The sequence below is a fragment of the Mandrillus leucophaeus genome, unplaced genomic scaffold, assembly GCF_000951045.1.
Source record: "Mandrillus leucophaeus isolate KB7577 unplaced genomic scaffold, Mleu.le_1.0 Scaffold813, whole genome shotgun sequence".
Lineage (NCBI taxonomy): Eukaryota > Metazoa > Chordata > Mammalia > Primates > Cercopithecidae > Mandrillus > Mandrillus leucophaeus.
In genome coordinates, this window is record NW_012108842.1 from 76,896 (window position 1) to 91,817 (window position 14,922).

The following is a 14,922-nucleotide window of genomic DNA, read 5'->3' on the forward strand; positions in this document are numbered from 1 at the left end:
ATGGCTTGTGGTGCTGGGGAAATGACAAAGGTAGCTTTAACATAGTCAGGATAAGAGTGTAACCAGGAAGAGGTAGGAATGGAGAGTTATAGAGAATAAAGATACTGCATGGCAAATCTGGGAAGAGGGAAATTGCTTAAAGACCCTGTTGCATATGGCCTCACTCCAACTACGTCAAAAATTGCAGGAGAAAAAAAGTATATAGTGGCCAACTGCAGATGAAGCTATTACTATTGGTATATCCTCATTAAAACAAAGAGAAAGACAAATGCCTACAAGAGTAGAAACTTAGAGCTCTGATCTATATGGCTGGATTTTAGTTACATATTTTTAATATAATCTTCAATATCTTTAATAGTGTAATTTAAAGTCACATTTAAATGGGAGAAATAAATTCCAGTAAATTATTTTTCATGTATTTTGGAATTTTAACTATACTTGTACATTCAATTAAGGAAAAAATATTTTACAAAGAAATTTCTGTTGCAATGATAATATAAATTTTGTTTTACCAAATTATTCACAATGTCTTACTGATTGTTCTTATGCATCTACTCTGAGACTTGATGATCCACTAGAAGGACTCACAGGACTCAGAAGCTGCTAGACTCATGGTTGTGGTTTATTAAACAAAATAATACAGATTAAAATAAGGAGAGAGAAAAGACCCATGAAGGGTAGCCCAGAAAAGATCAGTTGCAAGCTTGCAGGGGTCCTCTTCCAGTAGACTTGCACAGGATTTATTTAATATTCCTAGCAAGGATATGTGTGACAGGATGTAGTTTTATCAACCAGCTTACCTGAACCTTGATGTCTTGGGTTATTGTTAAAGCTCAATCACACAGATGTCTAGAGCCTGTTTGACTAACCTCAGCTGCCCAGACTCCAGACCCTCAGAGCAAAAACTGGTGATCATGGTAAATCACACTGATAACATAAACTATCGGGCTAAACTACTGTGGACCAAGACCTCAGATATACAAAAACCCTCTTATTAGGCACTGTATTCCAAAAGATTGGAACTCAGCTCTTAGGAGACGGGTATGAGCCCATCTTGAATATAAGAACATGAGCCTTTTTTTGGGAATGTGCAAGCTGAGAAATCAAGACCTGCAAAGTAAACTCTTTGCAGTACACTTCCTGAATGAATGCTATTCAGAGTCCTAGGAAGCTACTGTTACTGACTATATCACCTGGCTCCCTTTCTACTTGGAGGAGTATTAATATTCCCATCATTTGTAGTAGCTCAGAGTAGAATGTATGAATATCATTGAATCTGCAAAATTCAAATGAAGGTGGTTAAACGGAGAGGGAATAGCAATGCTTGAAAAAAACTATGGTGTGTGGTGCTGGGGAAATGACAAATGTGGCTTTAACATAGTCAGGAGAAGAGTGTAACCATGTATCACCTGGTATCACCTGGCCTCTGTCTCTTTAGTTCTACCTCTTTCTTCCTTTTTTCTCCCTTTTTCTTGCTTTCGTCTCTCTCTCCCTCCTTGCTTGCCTGCCTGCCTGCCTTCCTTCCTTCCTCCCTTCTTTTCCCCTTCCTTCCTTCTTTCCTTCCTCCTTTCTTTTCTCTTTCTTTCCTTCCTTCCTTCCTTCCTTCCTTCCTTCCTTCCTTCCTTCCTTCCTTCCTTCCTTCCTTCTTTTCTCTCTCCTTCCTTTCTTCCTTCCTCCCTTTCGTTCTTTTCTTCCTCCCTCGTTCCTTTCTTCCATCCTCTTTAATTTTTCCTTCTCCTTAATATATAAACATGATATGTATTCTAGAAGACCTAACTGAATTTTTTCTTAATAGCTTTCAGGAAATTACTGATAGTTTTTTTCCCTTCAGCAAACATACAAGCTAATTTTGTCCATCCAACTTCTTTCTCCAGGAAGACCCACTACCTTGTGTGAGACTATGGGGAAAGCTGAAATTTGGTTAATCCGAACTTATTGGGATTTTGAATTTCCTCGTCCATACTTACCTAATTTTGAGTTTGTTGGAGGATTACACTGCAAACCTGCCAAATCTTTACCTAAGGTAGGCCTACAACAGTAGAGGACTTTATGCTCCTCATAATAAAATACCTAATTTTCTTTTAAAGTTTATAGCCTCAATAACAAATAAATTTTGCTGGACATTTCGGTTTGCTACTCCACATCTATTTTCCTCATGATAGAGGTCTCCTATAAGTAATATTAGGTGTTTTGGACTTTACATTGATAATTTAAACTGAAGAATAAAATGATTCAAGTTGTGTGTTATAAATATCAGTGTGTCTATACCTTGACGCTGGACCTGGGGAGATAGAAAACCAGATCATAGAAATTACTAAGGAGATTGCCATAGTCTTCTTAACAAGACACATAGCATTATGAACAGGAATATTTACCAAATTTCTTTTTTTTTCACTTTTTTAATTATACTTTAAGTTCTAGGGTACATGTACACAATGTGCAGGTTTCTTACATATGTACACATGTGCCATGTTGGTGTGCTGTACCCATTAACACATCATTTACATTAGGTATATCTCCTAAGGCTGTCCCTCCCCCTTCCCTCCACCCCATGACAAGCCCCAGTGTGTGATGTTCCCTTCCTGTGTCCAAGTGTTCTCATTTTTCAGTTCCCACCTATGAGTGAGAACATGCGGTATTTGGTTTTCTGTTCTTGCGATAGTTTGCTGAAAATGATGGTTTCCAGCTTCATCCATGTCCCTACAAGGACATGAACTCATCCTTTTTATGGCTGCATAGTATTCCATGGTGTATGTGTGCCAAATTTCTTAAGAGATAAAGATGTCTTCATGAAAACTCTTGGGTGAATTCCACATAACTTGGTGAGTAAGAAGTCATTATTGAAGAAAGACAATGAAATGAGGCAGGACTCTTAGGTTTTAATCTTGTGAATTTATTAGATAGTTGTGACTTCTACTGTCAGGAAACAGTTGGTAAAAAAAAAAAAAAAAGAAAAGAAAAGAAAAAGAAAAACTCTTTTGTGTCAACAATGGTGAGTTACTTTTTGACTTACTTACTTTAAGGAGCCAAAAGGATTTTCAGTAATTTCTAGAAATTATTTAAGTAGTACAAATTGTAAATCCAAGCAGAAAGCATTTAGAAATAGATTCAGATTCATCAGCATAAAGTAACTATTATAAAACTAAGAGACTCAAATATTGTATTGGTTCTTTATAAGTATAGTGTCAGGTTTTATGGCATGAAAAAGAAATTGTATACTACAATATGAAGTCTTCAGAGAAGAAATGTGGAATATAAGAAATGTTATACAGAAAAAGTGTTGAGAAGCAAAATAGACTACAGGTACACATGGTAGGAACAACGTATTTAACTATCAATAGGGAGTGAGGAAATAGGCTGTTATTTATTTGGTTCATACACAAACAAAAGCAATCTTTTTAGAAAGTTCCTGGTTCCCATAAGAGTACTAAATTTCTGTGTATGGTAAAAGACATATTTAAGTTTAAAATTTTATTTCAGGATTCTGAAAATTTTATTTAAGGATTTTCTTGCCAGTCAAGTTATGACTGCAGGCAAGCTCTAGTGAATGTTTATTATAGGAGATAATGTACCAATATCTAAATAAAGACACAGAAATATACATGACATATCCATAGGTCGCTGGATAATAACCCATGCCACACTATTATATTTTTCCTCCCAAACCCACTTTTTACACAAACACACACAAATACATATGCTCTCACAATTTCTCAAAGACAAATCAGTTATATTTTACAACAGCAGACATTATACCATTACGTATTCAATCAATTTAAATATTGATATAGGCTTTGGGAAATATCAATACCAATCATGGATTATATTGATGATAATTACACCAATCACTGGATACACAGAATACAAAAGTAACAGGAGACTGTCAAGTGAAAAATCCATATCAATATGGTAGGTTTGAATGTGTGTGTATGTGTATGTTGTGTGTGTGTGTGTGTGTGTGTGTATTATTTTAATTAATGAATACCTGTTTGGAAACTAAACCAATATGGTAAAGCCCCAATTCCTGGGACTTCAGAAATATTCTCCTGACATTAAGCCAAAAATTGCAGTCTATTTTCACTTAAGATACTACCCTCCCCTAATAATTTGGCTAGTCAGAAACTGAGCCATCAGTGATTCCAGTGTGATCATGACAAATATTTGCACATGGAATGCAGAATACATCTCTAGAAAGTAGCATTCACATAGATTATGATGTGAAAGGCCTTAATCTCAGATTTTGCAGCATCAAATTTGCAAAACTATAAGTAATGACCTGGGGAATTTTATTGGCAGAGAAATTTATATTTTACTTTTGCTTTAAGGCTCAAATTAAGGGCACGTAGCTAACATCACACTCACGGCAGCTTATACATCAGGAAGAAGAGATACACTGTCTCATAAGCATCATTGTGATTATAGCTGGAGATGCACTTTGTTGTCTCGTTCTAAAATATGTTACTATTAGATGACATTTTACACAAATTTTTTCTTAGACCTATTAAACAAGGAAGGCATAAACTTGACAAAATGATCATGAATGCTTAACAGAAACCAGTAAATTTATTAATAATTTATTAGATATAACTGGCATGCTAATAATTTTAAAAGCCTAACTCAGTAACGTTTACTGGGCTTCCTTCCAAAAACTGTTTTTATGAGTTTGCAAACAACCTTGTTGGTTGGTTAAATTAAGCCTTGGGGGTAGCAATTTCAGTTACCATGAGAAAGGTTGTCTCTTATTTAGTGTTCATTTCTGTCATGGTTTTGGTTCCATGCTTGGACTTGTAATCACTGATTATATATTTAAGCTATACATTTCAGAGACATGTTTCCTCTTAAGGAGACTAGATCTGACTGGGTACAGTGGGTCATGCTTGTAATTCCAGCACTTTGGGAGGCCGAGACAGGTGGATCACTGGAGGTCAGGAGCTCAAGACCAGCCTGGCCAACGTGGTGAAACCCCATCTCTACTAAAAATACAAAACTTAGCCAGGCACGGTGGCATGTGACTGTAATTCCAGTTACTCAGGAGGCTGAGGTGTGAGAATCACTTGAACTGGGGAGGTGAGTTTGCAGTGAGCGGAGATCATGCCACTGCGCTCCAGCCTGGGCGACAGAGAGAGACTCTGTCAAAAAAAAAAAAAGAAACTAGATCTTTCTACATGTCAGAAGACAGACCAGGTTAATAATTTCTCTGACATATATCTTAATTTAACCTACTTAAATGTGTAAGTAAACTTATTTTTTCTTATGATGCTACACCTTTGTAATAGAAAATATATTATGTATGCAGGAAATGGAAGAATTTATCCAGAGCTCAGGTAAAGATGGTGTTGTGGTGTTTTCTCTGGGATCAATGGTCAAAAACCTTACAGAAGAAAAGGCCAATCTTATTGCCTCAGCCCTTGCCCAGATTCCACAGAAGGTCAGTACAGCCTGGGATCCTGGTACACAGCTTTTTACTAAGGGGAGACACAGTGCGTCTAGTAACGTTCTTTCCATATGAAAATTGAAACTCATTATACACTGAGTACCATTAGTAACAGTTGTAAGTAAAATTGTGTAATATATTACAATTATGTACATTAGCACATTGAATCATTTCCCTACTGAGCCTTAGCATTATTTTGGGAACGCATACTTTTTTGAAGTCATTTATTTTTAATGGAATAGAAATGAAAACTTTAAGCCCCCACTGAACTTTTACTATTTGAAAATTTTGTTCTCCACTGACTACTTTCAAAACTTCTGAAGTTTGTTAGCTCCATGGCCCAGGAAAAGAGAGTGTGTATACACAAAGCAGGGAGAAATTATGCTAAAAATGTAATTCAAATGTCTAGGTTTTATTACAACTCTTATCAAAATGTAGTTGGTTTAGAAGTAGAAGTCTGGATTCAATTAGTCTTTCTAAGTTGAATAATCTCTAGCTAAAAACAATTAAAATTCAACTATTGTAGTCCAAAAACATGCATTTTCTGATTTATGTTATTCAATTAACCTTCATTTTTATCTCTACAATTTAGAATTACTATTCTTTTTATATTTCTATTCATGAAACATCCTAGGACTCTTTATATTTATGTATTGGTTAAAGCACATAACACGCTTCATGATTTTTCTCCTCCATGTTGTGATTGATTAAACTGGTCTTGTTTATGTTCTATTTCTTCACTTAAAATATAACTTCCAAAAGCTTTTAAGTGATAAATAGCAAAACAATAATACTATACCTAATAGATTATTAGTACAAGACTTTACAAAAAGGTAGATATAACAGTCCTGCTATATATCTCAACGTTTGTAAACTCCTGCTTACATAATTGCCATCTTCCATGTAGCTGGCTAAATGATTTCTAAATAATTCTGCCAACTTAAAATGTCCTCATTGTGTTTTTCTTGCAAAATTAAAGCACAATTTTCCACAGGTTTTGTGGAGATACGTAGGAAAGAAACCAGCCACATTAGGAAACAATACTCAGCTCTATGATTGGATACCCCAGAATGATCTTCTTGGTAAGACTGTTGGGAAAGAAAAGCTGTACAGTGGGACAATAGACAAGTTAAGTAACTCTTTAATAGCAAATACATTCCATAAATTTTTAATAATTTAAAATTTTGACACCCAATTTTAAAGCAGATGTAATTACGTAATTGGCGGTTAATTTTATAGATTCATATTTTCTGTTTCACAAAAGAGCATTTTCAGTTCAGATTAATTACACTTCAAGTTTCATTTTCAGTTCAGATACCATCTCCTCAGTAATATATTCCCAGAAAATGCAAATGCTGTTAGTTACTGCTTTTCCTGGGATCACAGTTTTCTGAAAGGGCAACGCCCTCTGTGATCTGCTTTTGTAGAAAATGTATCCTTCTTTAGAGAGTTATGTTATAGCTTTTGGACCCCTTCTGTCTCTCAAATTCTGCTAATGTGTTATTATTACACACCCACTTCTCACTCCATCCTCAAATCAGGTCATCCCAAAACCAAAGCTTTTATCACTCATGGTGGAACTAACGGGATCTATGAAGCTATTTACCACGGAGTCCCTATGGTGGGAGTTCCCATGTTTGCTGATCAGCCTGATAACATTGCTCACATGAAGGCCAAAGGAGCAGCTGTGGAAGTGAACCTGAACACAATGACAAGTGTGGATTTGCTTAGCGCTTTGAGAACAGTCATTAATGAACCTTCGTAAGTACTAAGCCTCCTAAAGACTTGTCTAACATTAATTACGTTTTTTATAATACCAGAAAATGTACATTCTTTAATACTTTTGTAATTATTTTCCAATAACAACCATAACCTGTCCAATATAAAAACTATTTTATTTGCCAAACTGCTGAAGTGATTTCCTGAAATCGGAAAAAAAAGAAAATCCTAAGACTTCAAATATTCTTTCAGTCTTTTTCAAAATAAAGAATGCTATGATTATATACGTTCTCATTTTTTTCTGGGTAATCTGCTTAATTTTATAAACTAATTAGTAAGTATGTACATATTATAAACTAATCAGTAAATACAAAATTGAAATGATAATATGCCCACTAATAATCATTCAGAAATAACTACTAACACTGAGTATTTACCATTCTATACCTTTCATTAGTATATGTATACACACAGAGAGAAAATATATAGGGTAATGAATAATTGTTTAAATATTGATTGGTACTATCTGTGATATTTTAAATAAAATTTAAGTATAATTTTATCTGATTTAGCTTTTAGATTGAAATGAATCTATAAAATATATTGAGCTATATATAGACACATAGCTTAGTATATAATATGTATGTCTATATATATATACACACTTGTATCTTATTTTTTTTCTCTGAAAGATTTCACCAAAGCTAGGAAATAATATGATATATGTATATGTAATTTTGAGTCTTTATTTTTGATGATATGTTTTAAAATTAGCCATGTATAGTTCAACTCCTGCTTTGAAATTTATCTCTATTTCATTCCAAATTTGTATAACTTACCTTGTAATTTTACTTTACCAATATTTGTCATTTTTTCTCACATTTATTTAGTCTTTTTCCTACATTTTAAGTGACTCAGTGTTCACCACTGAATTACAGATTATTTATTCTAAAATATTTACGATTTATTTCTTGACTGATTATCTCACATGGAATTTTATTCCAATAAAGACTTGGATATTGAATTCTCCGAGACAAAGTTAAGCAATATTCTCTCACTGCTTTGTTATGAGAATGACTTCTGTCTGAATATAATATATTTAGCTCTTGCTTTCTTTCCTTCAGACCTGTGGAAATATCACTCACGGCCTTCCAGTTTAAATTGTGCTATAGGATTTCTGAGTCCTGCCTGACCATTTTATCATTTTGCTTTCTTTTCAATTTGGAAAAAGAAAAAGAAATTGTTACTTTTTAAAAATCAGAAACTCAATTATGGTGTATTCTTATAAATTATTTTATATATTTTTCTTCAGTTATACTGTGTCCTTACAGCACTGTCAATTTAGCATAAAATAATCCAGTTTTTCTTTTCAGAAATTAATTCTTTTGTGTATTATTTCTTAGAATACCTTTTATTTCCATTTTTTATCTTTACTTCTGGAGCACCAGTTTAGTCCTCCCTATGATAAAATATTTTGGTATGTTTTCCTCTATTATTTCCTAATTGTTCTAATCAATTTTTGCTATTCTTAATTCATTGAGATTGCCTCAAATAGTTCACAAATTAGTAAATTTATTATTTTTACCATGAGCATTGCTTGCTATTTCTAATTTCTTTATTAATTCTTTAAACTGCCATTTTTGACAACTTATTTCATCAGCTCACCTATCTCCTTATCACTTCCTCTTGCTTTATAATTCAATTTTGATAGTGTATTCATTACCCTCCTGCTATTATTATATTTTGAATCTCCTCTTCTTTGGACTATATGCCATACCTAAATGAATTTTTAGTTTCTCATTTATTTTTCAATATATTTAAGTGGTTATCAGGCTGTTATTTTTTCTTGGTCTTGGTGTTTGCTCTGAATTTGGGTAGGTGCCTTAAACTTGCTTCTATGTTGTATTGGACTTAATTGTTTTCATGTAGAGTCAAAGCTTGAAGAATAGATGTAACATTTCATTCAGTTTTCCTGAAGGCTGAGATTCAGGAAGTAGAGGAGAAGGTAAACTCAGATGGAATTTAGTGCTTTTTCTTAATGGAACTAACCTGCTTAAAAACATCTATTCAGTGTCCTTTGCCAGGCATTTTAGACACGGGGGCAAGTGTACTCATTTCAGAAAAGAAAGACACTCAATACTTGGTTTAGATTCATACCAAGACTCAGCCCTGGTTGTCCACTTTTGCTTCCCATCCACATTCAAGTTAATTGACTTTTATTAATACATACATGTTGTATAAGTCATAATTTTAGAAATCATAATTCAGGAGCTAAGTGGTGGGTTAGGAGCTTCTGCAAGACTCAGTATGAACTTTTTTTTACTTCAGTGTCTAGTCAATTAGACTATTACTAAATTGTTAGTGGCTGACAATGGTTCATTTTATTAATTATCAGCATAGGTACGGTCTGTGATTCTCTTTAACTCTAATGCTTAAAATGATCGTTAAATATTATTATTGACTTGAAAACTGTAAACCAAAAATAAAATTCTAAGTCTCCTACCCAACTGTCTGAATGGACTTCCTCCTCAGCCAGGCCTCCTTTAAATTTAATCTTAGAGTCTGTTTTAGGCCATGATGGGAAGTGAGGGTCAAACATGCCTCAGTATACCTCTCTGGCATTAGCATCAACACAGACTTTAAGTCTGATAAGAAACATTTCACAACCTATTCTCTCTGAAGCCTACTACCTGAAGGCTCCCTCTGCAAATAAGGACTTGGGTCTTTGCAATCCTTTATCTTAACCAAGGCATTCCTTCCCTTTGATCGCAGGTCTTTAGACAAACTCAACCAATTGTCAACCAGAAAATGTTTAAATATACCTGTAGCCTGGATGCACCTCCACTTCAAGTTGTCCCACTTTTCTAAACCAAACCAATGTATTTCTTAAATGTATTTGATTAATGTTTATGCCTTCCTAAAATGTAAAAACCAAGTTGCATCCCCAAAACCTTGGGCACATATGCTAAGGACCTCCTGAGGGCTGTGTCATGGGCCATGAACACTCATATTATGCTATAAGTAAATATCTTCAAATATTTTAGATATTGACTCATTTCATTGACAAAAATATTGATGCAATAAACAAGAACTATAAATACTGTGAGAAATTTCTAAATAAATGCCTAAAAATTATTTAATTTAAAATACCGTCACTTTAACCCTAAACCAAATACTACCTCTGGGAACACAGGGTACAGTTTAGAGTATACATATGGATGTGTTTATACTCCATTCTGTTATTCATTAAAGCAATTAATAAACATTAACAATTACATTTGAATAGACCATCATAAGCTAATTATTCAGAATATTTTAACATATCAGTCATAAAACATTAGTGTATAATAAAACATGAAATAATGAATTTTTGAGTATGGTCTTTGTCCCACATCATTTATAGGAAAACATGTTTTCTTCTTCTTATTATTTTTTGATTCACATGTAGAAATTTATTTATTGTCTAAAGTATATTAGGATGATCCATGTGAAATTACTGTCTTGACCCTACCTAAGGTTCAATGCAGTTGCAAGTATGAATATTCTTTTTCACTAGATAGACACACACACACACACACACACACACTCAACATATGTAAACTACTTCTGCTGCTTAATCTAGTGTACCATGTTCTCTTGTAAATGATCACCATATTCCCCATTCCCCAGTCCTAACAATGTCCTGCCAACACCAGGACATCTCTACACAGACCCTTTACCTTCTCTCATCTTCATGACTCCAGGCTGGAACTTTTATTCCAGACACAAACCAAAATGAAACCTACTAACTTTGGTTTAACAACTGGGGAAACTGCAAGTGAAGACATAATTTGCCTTTTAAATATGTAGATATCCATCCAATATTGTTTGAGAAGCTATTAGAACTGTTATCTCTGTGATTATTGCTATTGTGATGGTAAGTTGATTAAGAGCTCTAATTCTAGGGAGATGTTTCAATTGAAACATCAAAGTTCAGGTACTTGGATATGCCACTTCTTAAATCACCAGAGTAGTTTTGTTCAGTCTTCATGTTACAGATACAGACACTGTCCTTTTCATCACAAACATACAAATGTGTGCCACAGAGTAATTATCACAGTGCCAACATCTTAGAACTGTCAAATGACTCACTAATGCTGACTGCCAATGTCCTTTGTCTGTCATATGAACTAGTCAGACATTAGAAGATATGCTTAGGTATGTGTTCAATGATTTTTATCCCACCATATTAGGTTATGAACCATCTTGGTCTTGGAATCATCCTGCACAGTATAATTCACACAGTATCAAAATTACTTTTGGAAAAATTATGCTAGATATATATGTTTACAACTGGCTTACTCTACATTTTTATGTCTACATTTGATCATACTTGTGTTAAGAATATATTTCATCCACATCTTCCCTTTCGTAACTCTTAAAATCCTATGCACTAGCAAAGTTCATGCAAAAATTATATTCTTGCTCAACATAATTATGGCCTTTAACTTGTATAGCAAATATGTATCACATGTTTATCTTCAATGAAAATGAAAACAAAAATTATCTAATTTCTGCCTATTTATTTGTCTTCTAGTTATAAAGAGAATGCTATGAGGTTATCAAGAATTCACCATGATCAACTTGTAAAGCCCCTGGATCGAGCAGTCTTCTGGATCGAGTTTGTCATGCGCCACAAAGGAGCCAAGCACCTGCGCCCAGCTGCCCACAACCTCACCTGGTTCCAGTACCACTCTTTGGATGTAATCGGGTTCTTGCTGGTCTGTGTGACAATGGCTATATTTTTGGTCATACAATGTTGTTTGTTTTCCTGTCAAAAATTTGGTAAGATAGGAAAGAAGAAAAAAAGAGAATAGGTCAAGAGAAAGAGGAAATTCTATATATATATAAAATTTATATATATATATATATGTTTGGCAAAATCCTGAATGTTATAGTCCTATTAATTCCAGCCAAAAGGAGTTTAACAAAAACACATCTCCCATCCTGTTTCCAAATTTTCTATTTCTCTACCTGCAATAAGCCTACTGATAAACCCTAGATTTTGGCATGATTATCATTAACTTGTGAGTTGTAGCCTTCTATTTCTCCTTTGTCTTTCCCTGCTGACTATACCCTCTTCCTTTCACTCTTCTGACACAAGGATACTACCTAATCTTAAATATGTTCTATTGATAGTATCAAATTATTTTATAGTTCACCTTAATTAATGATTAACATTATGCTGAATCCTGGTAATGCATACAGTGTAGATAGAATTTGATAAGTGTAAGGAAGAGTCAAATTCACAAGTTTTCATATACCAAATAATTCAGGGAGCCACCATAGGACAGTAGTGTGTTATGATAAAGGTAATGATTTCCTTGTTTTAATAAAAATAAACTCTTCTGTGTGCTCAATTTTGCAGGAGTTAGAGAATGAATTTTAAGTGTGATGTGCATCCCTATTTAATGTCTACAAAATTTTTATTGAGCATATCCAGAAAATCACAGTGTAACTTGCCTGCCTTTCTTCAACATATATTCTTATATAAGCTGTAGTGGAAGGTATGGGTACTGTCTTTAATAAATAAATCAATTGACTCTTTGATTTCAAGGTGAAAGTTCTGTGTTATATATTGAAGGTGAACAGATCATATATAGAGGATATAATAAAGAAAAATCTAGAAAATAAGTAATTTTATAAAATTTTTAGTTAAGTGTTCAAATAATTACATTAAATATCAATTAATTATGTTTAAAAACACTAATGTTCATAATATATAATCACCATTTGTAATCAAAAGTTTAATTTTATGCGGAAAAATAAAAAATGCTTACTTGGAATTTGAGGTCATTGCGTTATTTTTGTCTTTATCTTCCACAAATTTAAATTTATCAATTAATTGTTATGCTGTGTATATAAAAGACTAAGAGCTTGACCAAGGATATGGTATAATAAATTTTTACCAATGGAAAGCACTAGTTGGAGGCAAATGCTTTTACTTGATTCAGCTTTGCATTAATTTAATAAATATATTAAAGATTTTGCTTTATTTATCCTTTATAAATTTAATGACATTTCTAACTGAAGTGTTAATTTCAATATTTGAAATTGAGAAGACAAATTACATTCACTGGCTTAGTAAAATTTTTGAAATTCTTTCTTTCATTCTTTCTTTTTTCAATTTTACATTATTTTAAGTTCCAGGATGCATGTGCAGGTTTGTTACATAGCAAACGTGTGCCATGGTGGTTTGCTGCACCTATCAGCCCATCACCTAGGTATTAAACCTAGCATGCATTACCTACAGGCATATAGCTAGGCATACACTCACTTTTAATAGTTTGTAAAATCTGGAAATATAGCCAAACATAGAGTCAACTGATATTTGACAAGAATGCAAAACTATACAATGAAGAAAAAAATAGTCTCTTTAACAAATACCAGTGGGCAAACAGATTTATCAATATTCAAAAGAATAAAATTGAACCCGTTACCTCAAGCCATATATAAAAATGGACTCAAAGTAGATTATTAAAAAAAAAATCCAAATGTAAAAGTAAGAACTATAAAACTCTTAGCAGGAAGAATATGGGTATAACTTTCTAACCCTGAATTTTGCAAGGTTTTTAGATATGACACCAAAAGCAGAAGCAATCAAATTAAAATTGATAAATTGGACTTCACTGAAATTAATTTTTTTGTACATCCAAGAACACCATCACTAAAGTCTGAAGAGAAACCAGACTTTGGAGGGTATAGTTGCAAATTACATACATGGTAAATGACTTGTGTAAGAAATTTATAAAGAAAGCTCACAGCTCAATGATTAAAAAAACAAAAACAAAAACAAAAAAAACCACAAATGACCCAATTCAAAAATGTGCATAAGATCTGAACAGGCATTTCTCTAAGGAATATGTAAATATCCAATAAGGACAAATGAACAAATGTAATGTCCAATAAGAACAAATGAGAAAAATGCTCTGCATCATTAGGTTCAACATTATTACAGGAAAATGTTAGTAAAAATCACAATGAGATACCACTTCACCCTTACTAACACGGCTATTATCAAAAAGATAAATAATTAAAAGTGTTGGCAAGGATGTGGAGAATTTGGAATCTTCATACTTTGCTTGTGTGAATCAAAAATTGGCATTTTGAAACAATCTGCCAGTTTATCAAAAGTTTACACATAGAGTTACAATATGACCCAGCAATTCTACTTCTAGTAGTATACCAGAGACAAATGACAATAAGTCTATACAAAATTAATACATGCATGTTGATAAACAACATCTTAACCAAAACTGGAAGGAAAACTACAGTCATCATTGATAAATGAATACACAATATGATGTAGAATATTATTTGGCAATAAAAATAATGAAGTCTTGATGCATGCTATACCATTAATGAAACTTTTAAAAACATTATACTAAGTATAGATGTCAAACAACAAAGATCACATACTGTGTAAGTCTCTTCATATGAAATGCTCTTAATAGGAAAATCAGTAGAGATAAAAAGTAGGGGAACCGGGCACAGTGGCTCACGCCTGTAATCTCAGCACTTTGGGAGGCACGAGCTCAGGAGATCGAGACCACGGTGAAACTGCGTCACTACTAAAAATTCAAAAAACTAGCCGGGAGCAGTGGCGGGCTCCTGTAGTCCCAGCTACCCGGGAGCTGAGGCAGGAGAATGGCGTGAACCCGGGAGGCGGAGCTTGCAGTGAGCCGAGATGGCACCACTACACTACAGTCTGGGCGACAGAGTGAGACTCC

The 14,922-nt window shown here is 33.6% G+C and overlaps 1 protein-coding gene across 4 annotated transcripts in view; it reads left to right on the forward strand.

Moving 5' to 3' along the window:
* The window catches only part of LOC105530348 (UDP-glucuronosyltransferase 2A1), a 45,383-nt gene extending 32,400 nt beyond the window's left edge, over positions 1-12,983 (forward strand). For 2 of the 4 annotated variants that reach the window (XM_011967861.1, XM_011967860.1), the window contains 5 exons: positions 1,875-2,023; positions 5,297-5,428; positions 6,429-6,516; positions 6,976-7,195; positions 11,730-12,983. In XM_011967861.1, the coding sequence (XP_011823251.1) occupies positions 1,875-2,023; positions 5,297-5,428; positions 6,429-6,516; positions 6,976-7,195; positions 11,730-12,009 (869 nt within the window). In that variant the 3' untranslated portion in view covers positions 12,010-12,983. The remainder of the gene's footprint in view (positions 1-1,874; positions 2,024-5,296; positions 5,429-6,428; positions 6,517-6,975; positions 7,196-11,729) is intronic. The other 2 variants (XM_011967862.1, XM_011967859.1) reach the window with 2 other exon arrangements.
* Positions 12,984-14,922: the final 1,939 nt, after the last annotated feature.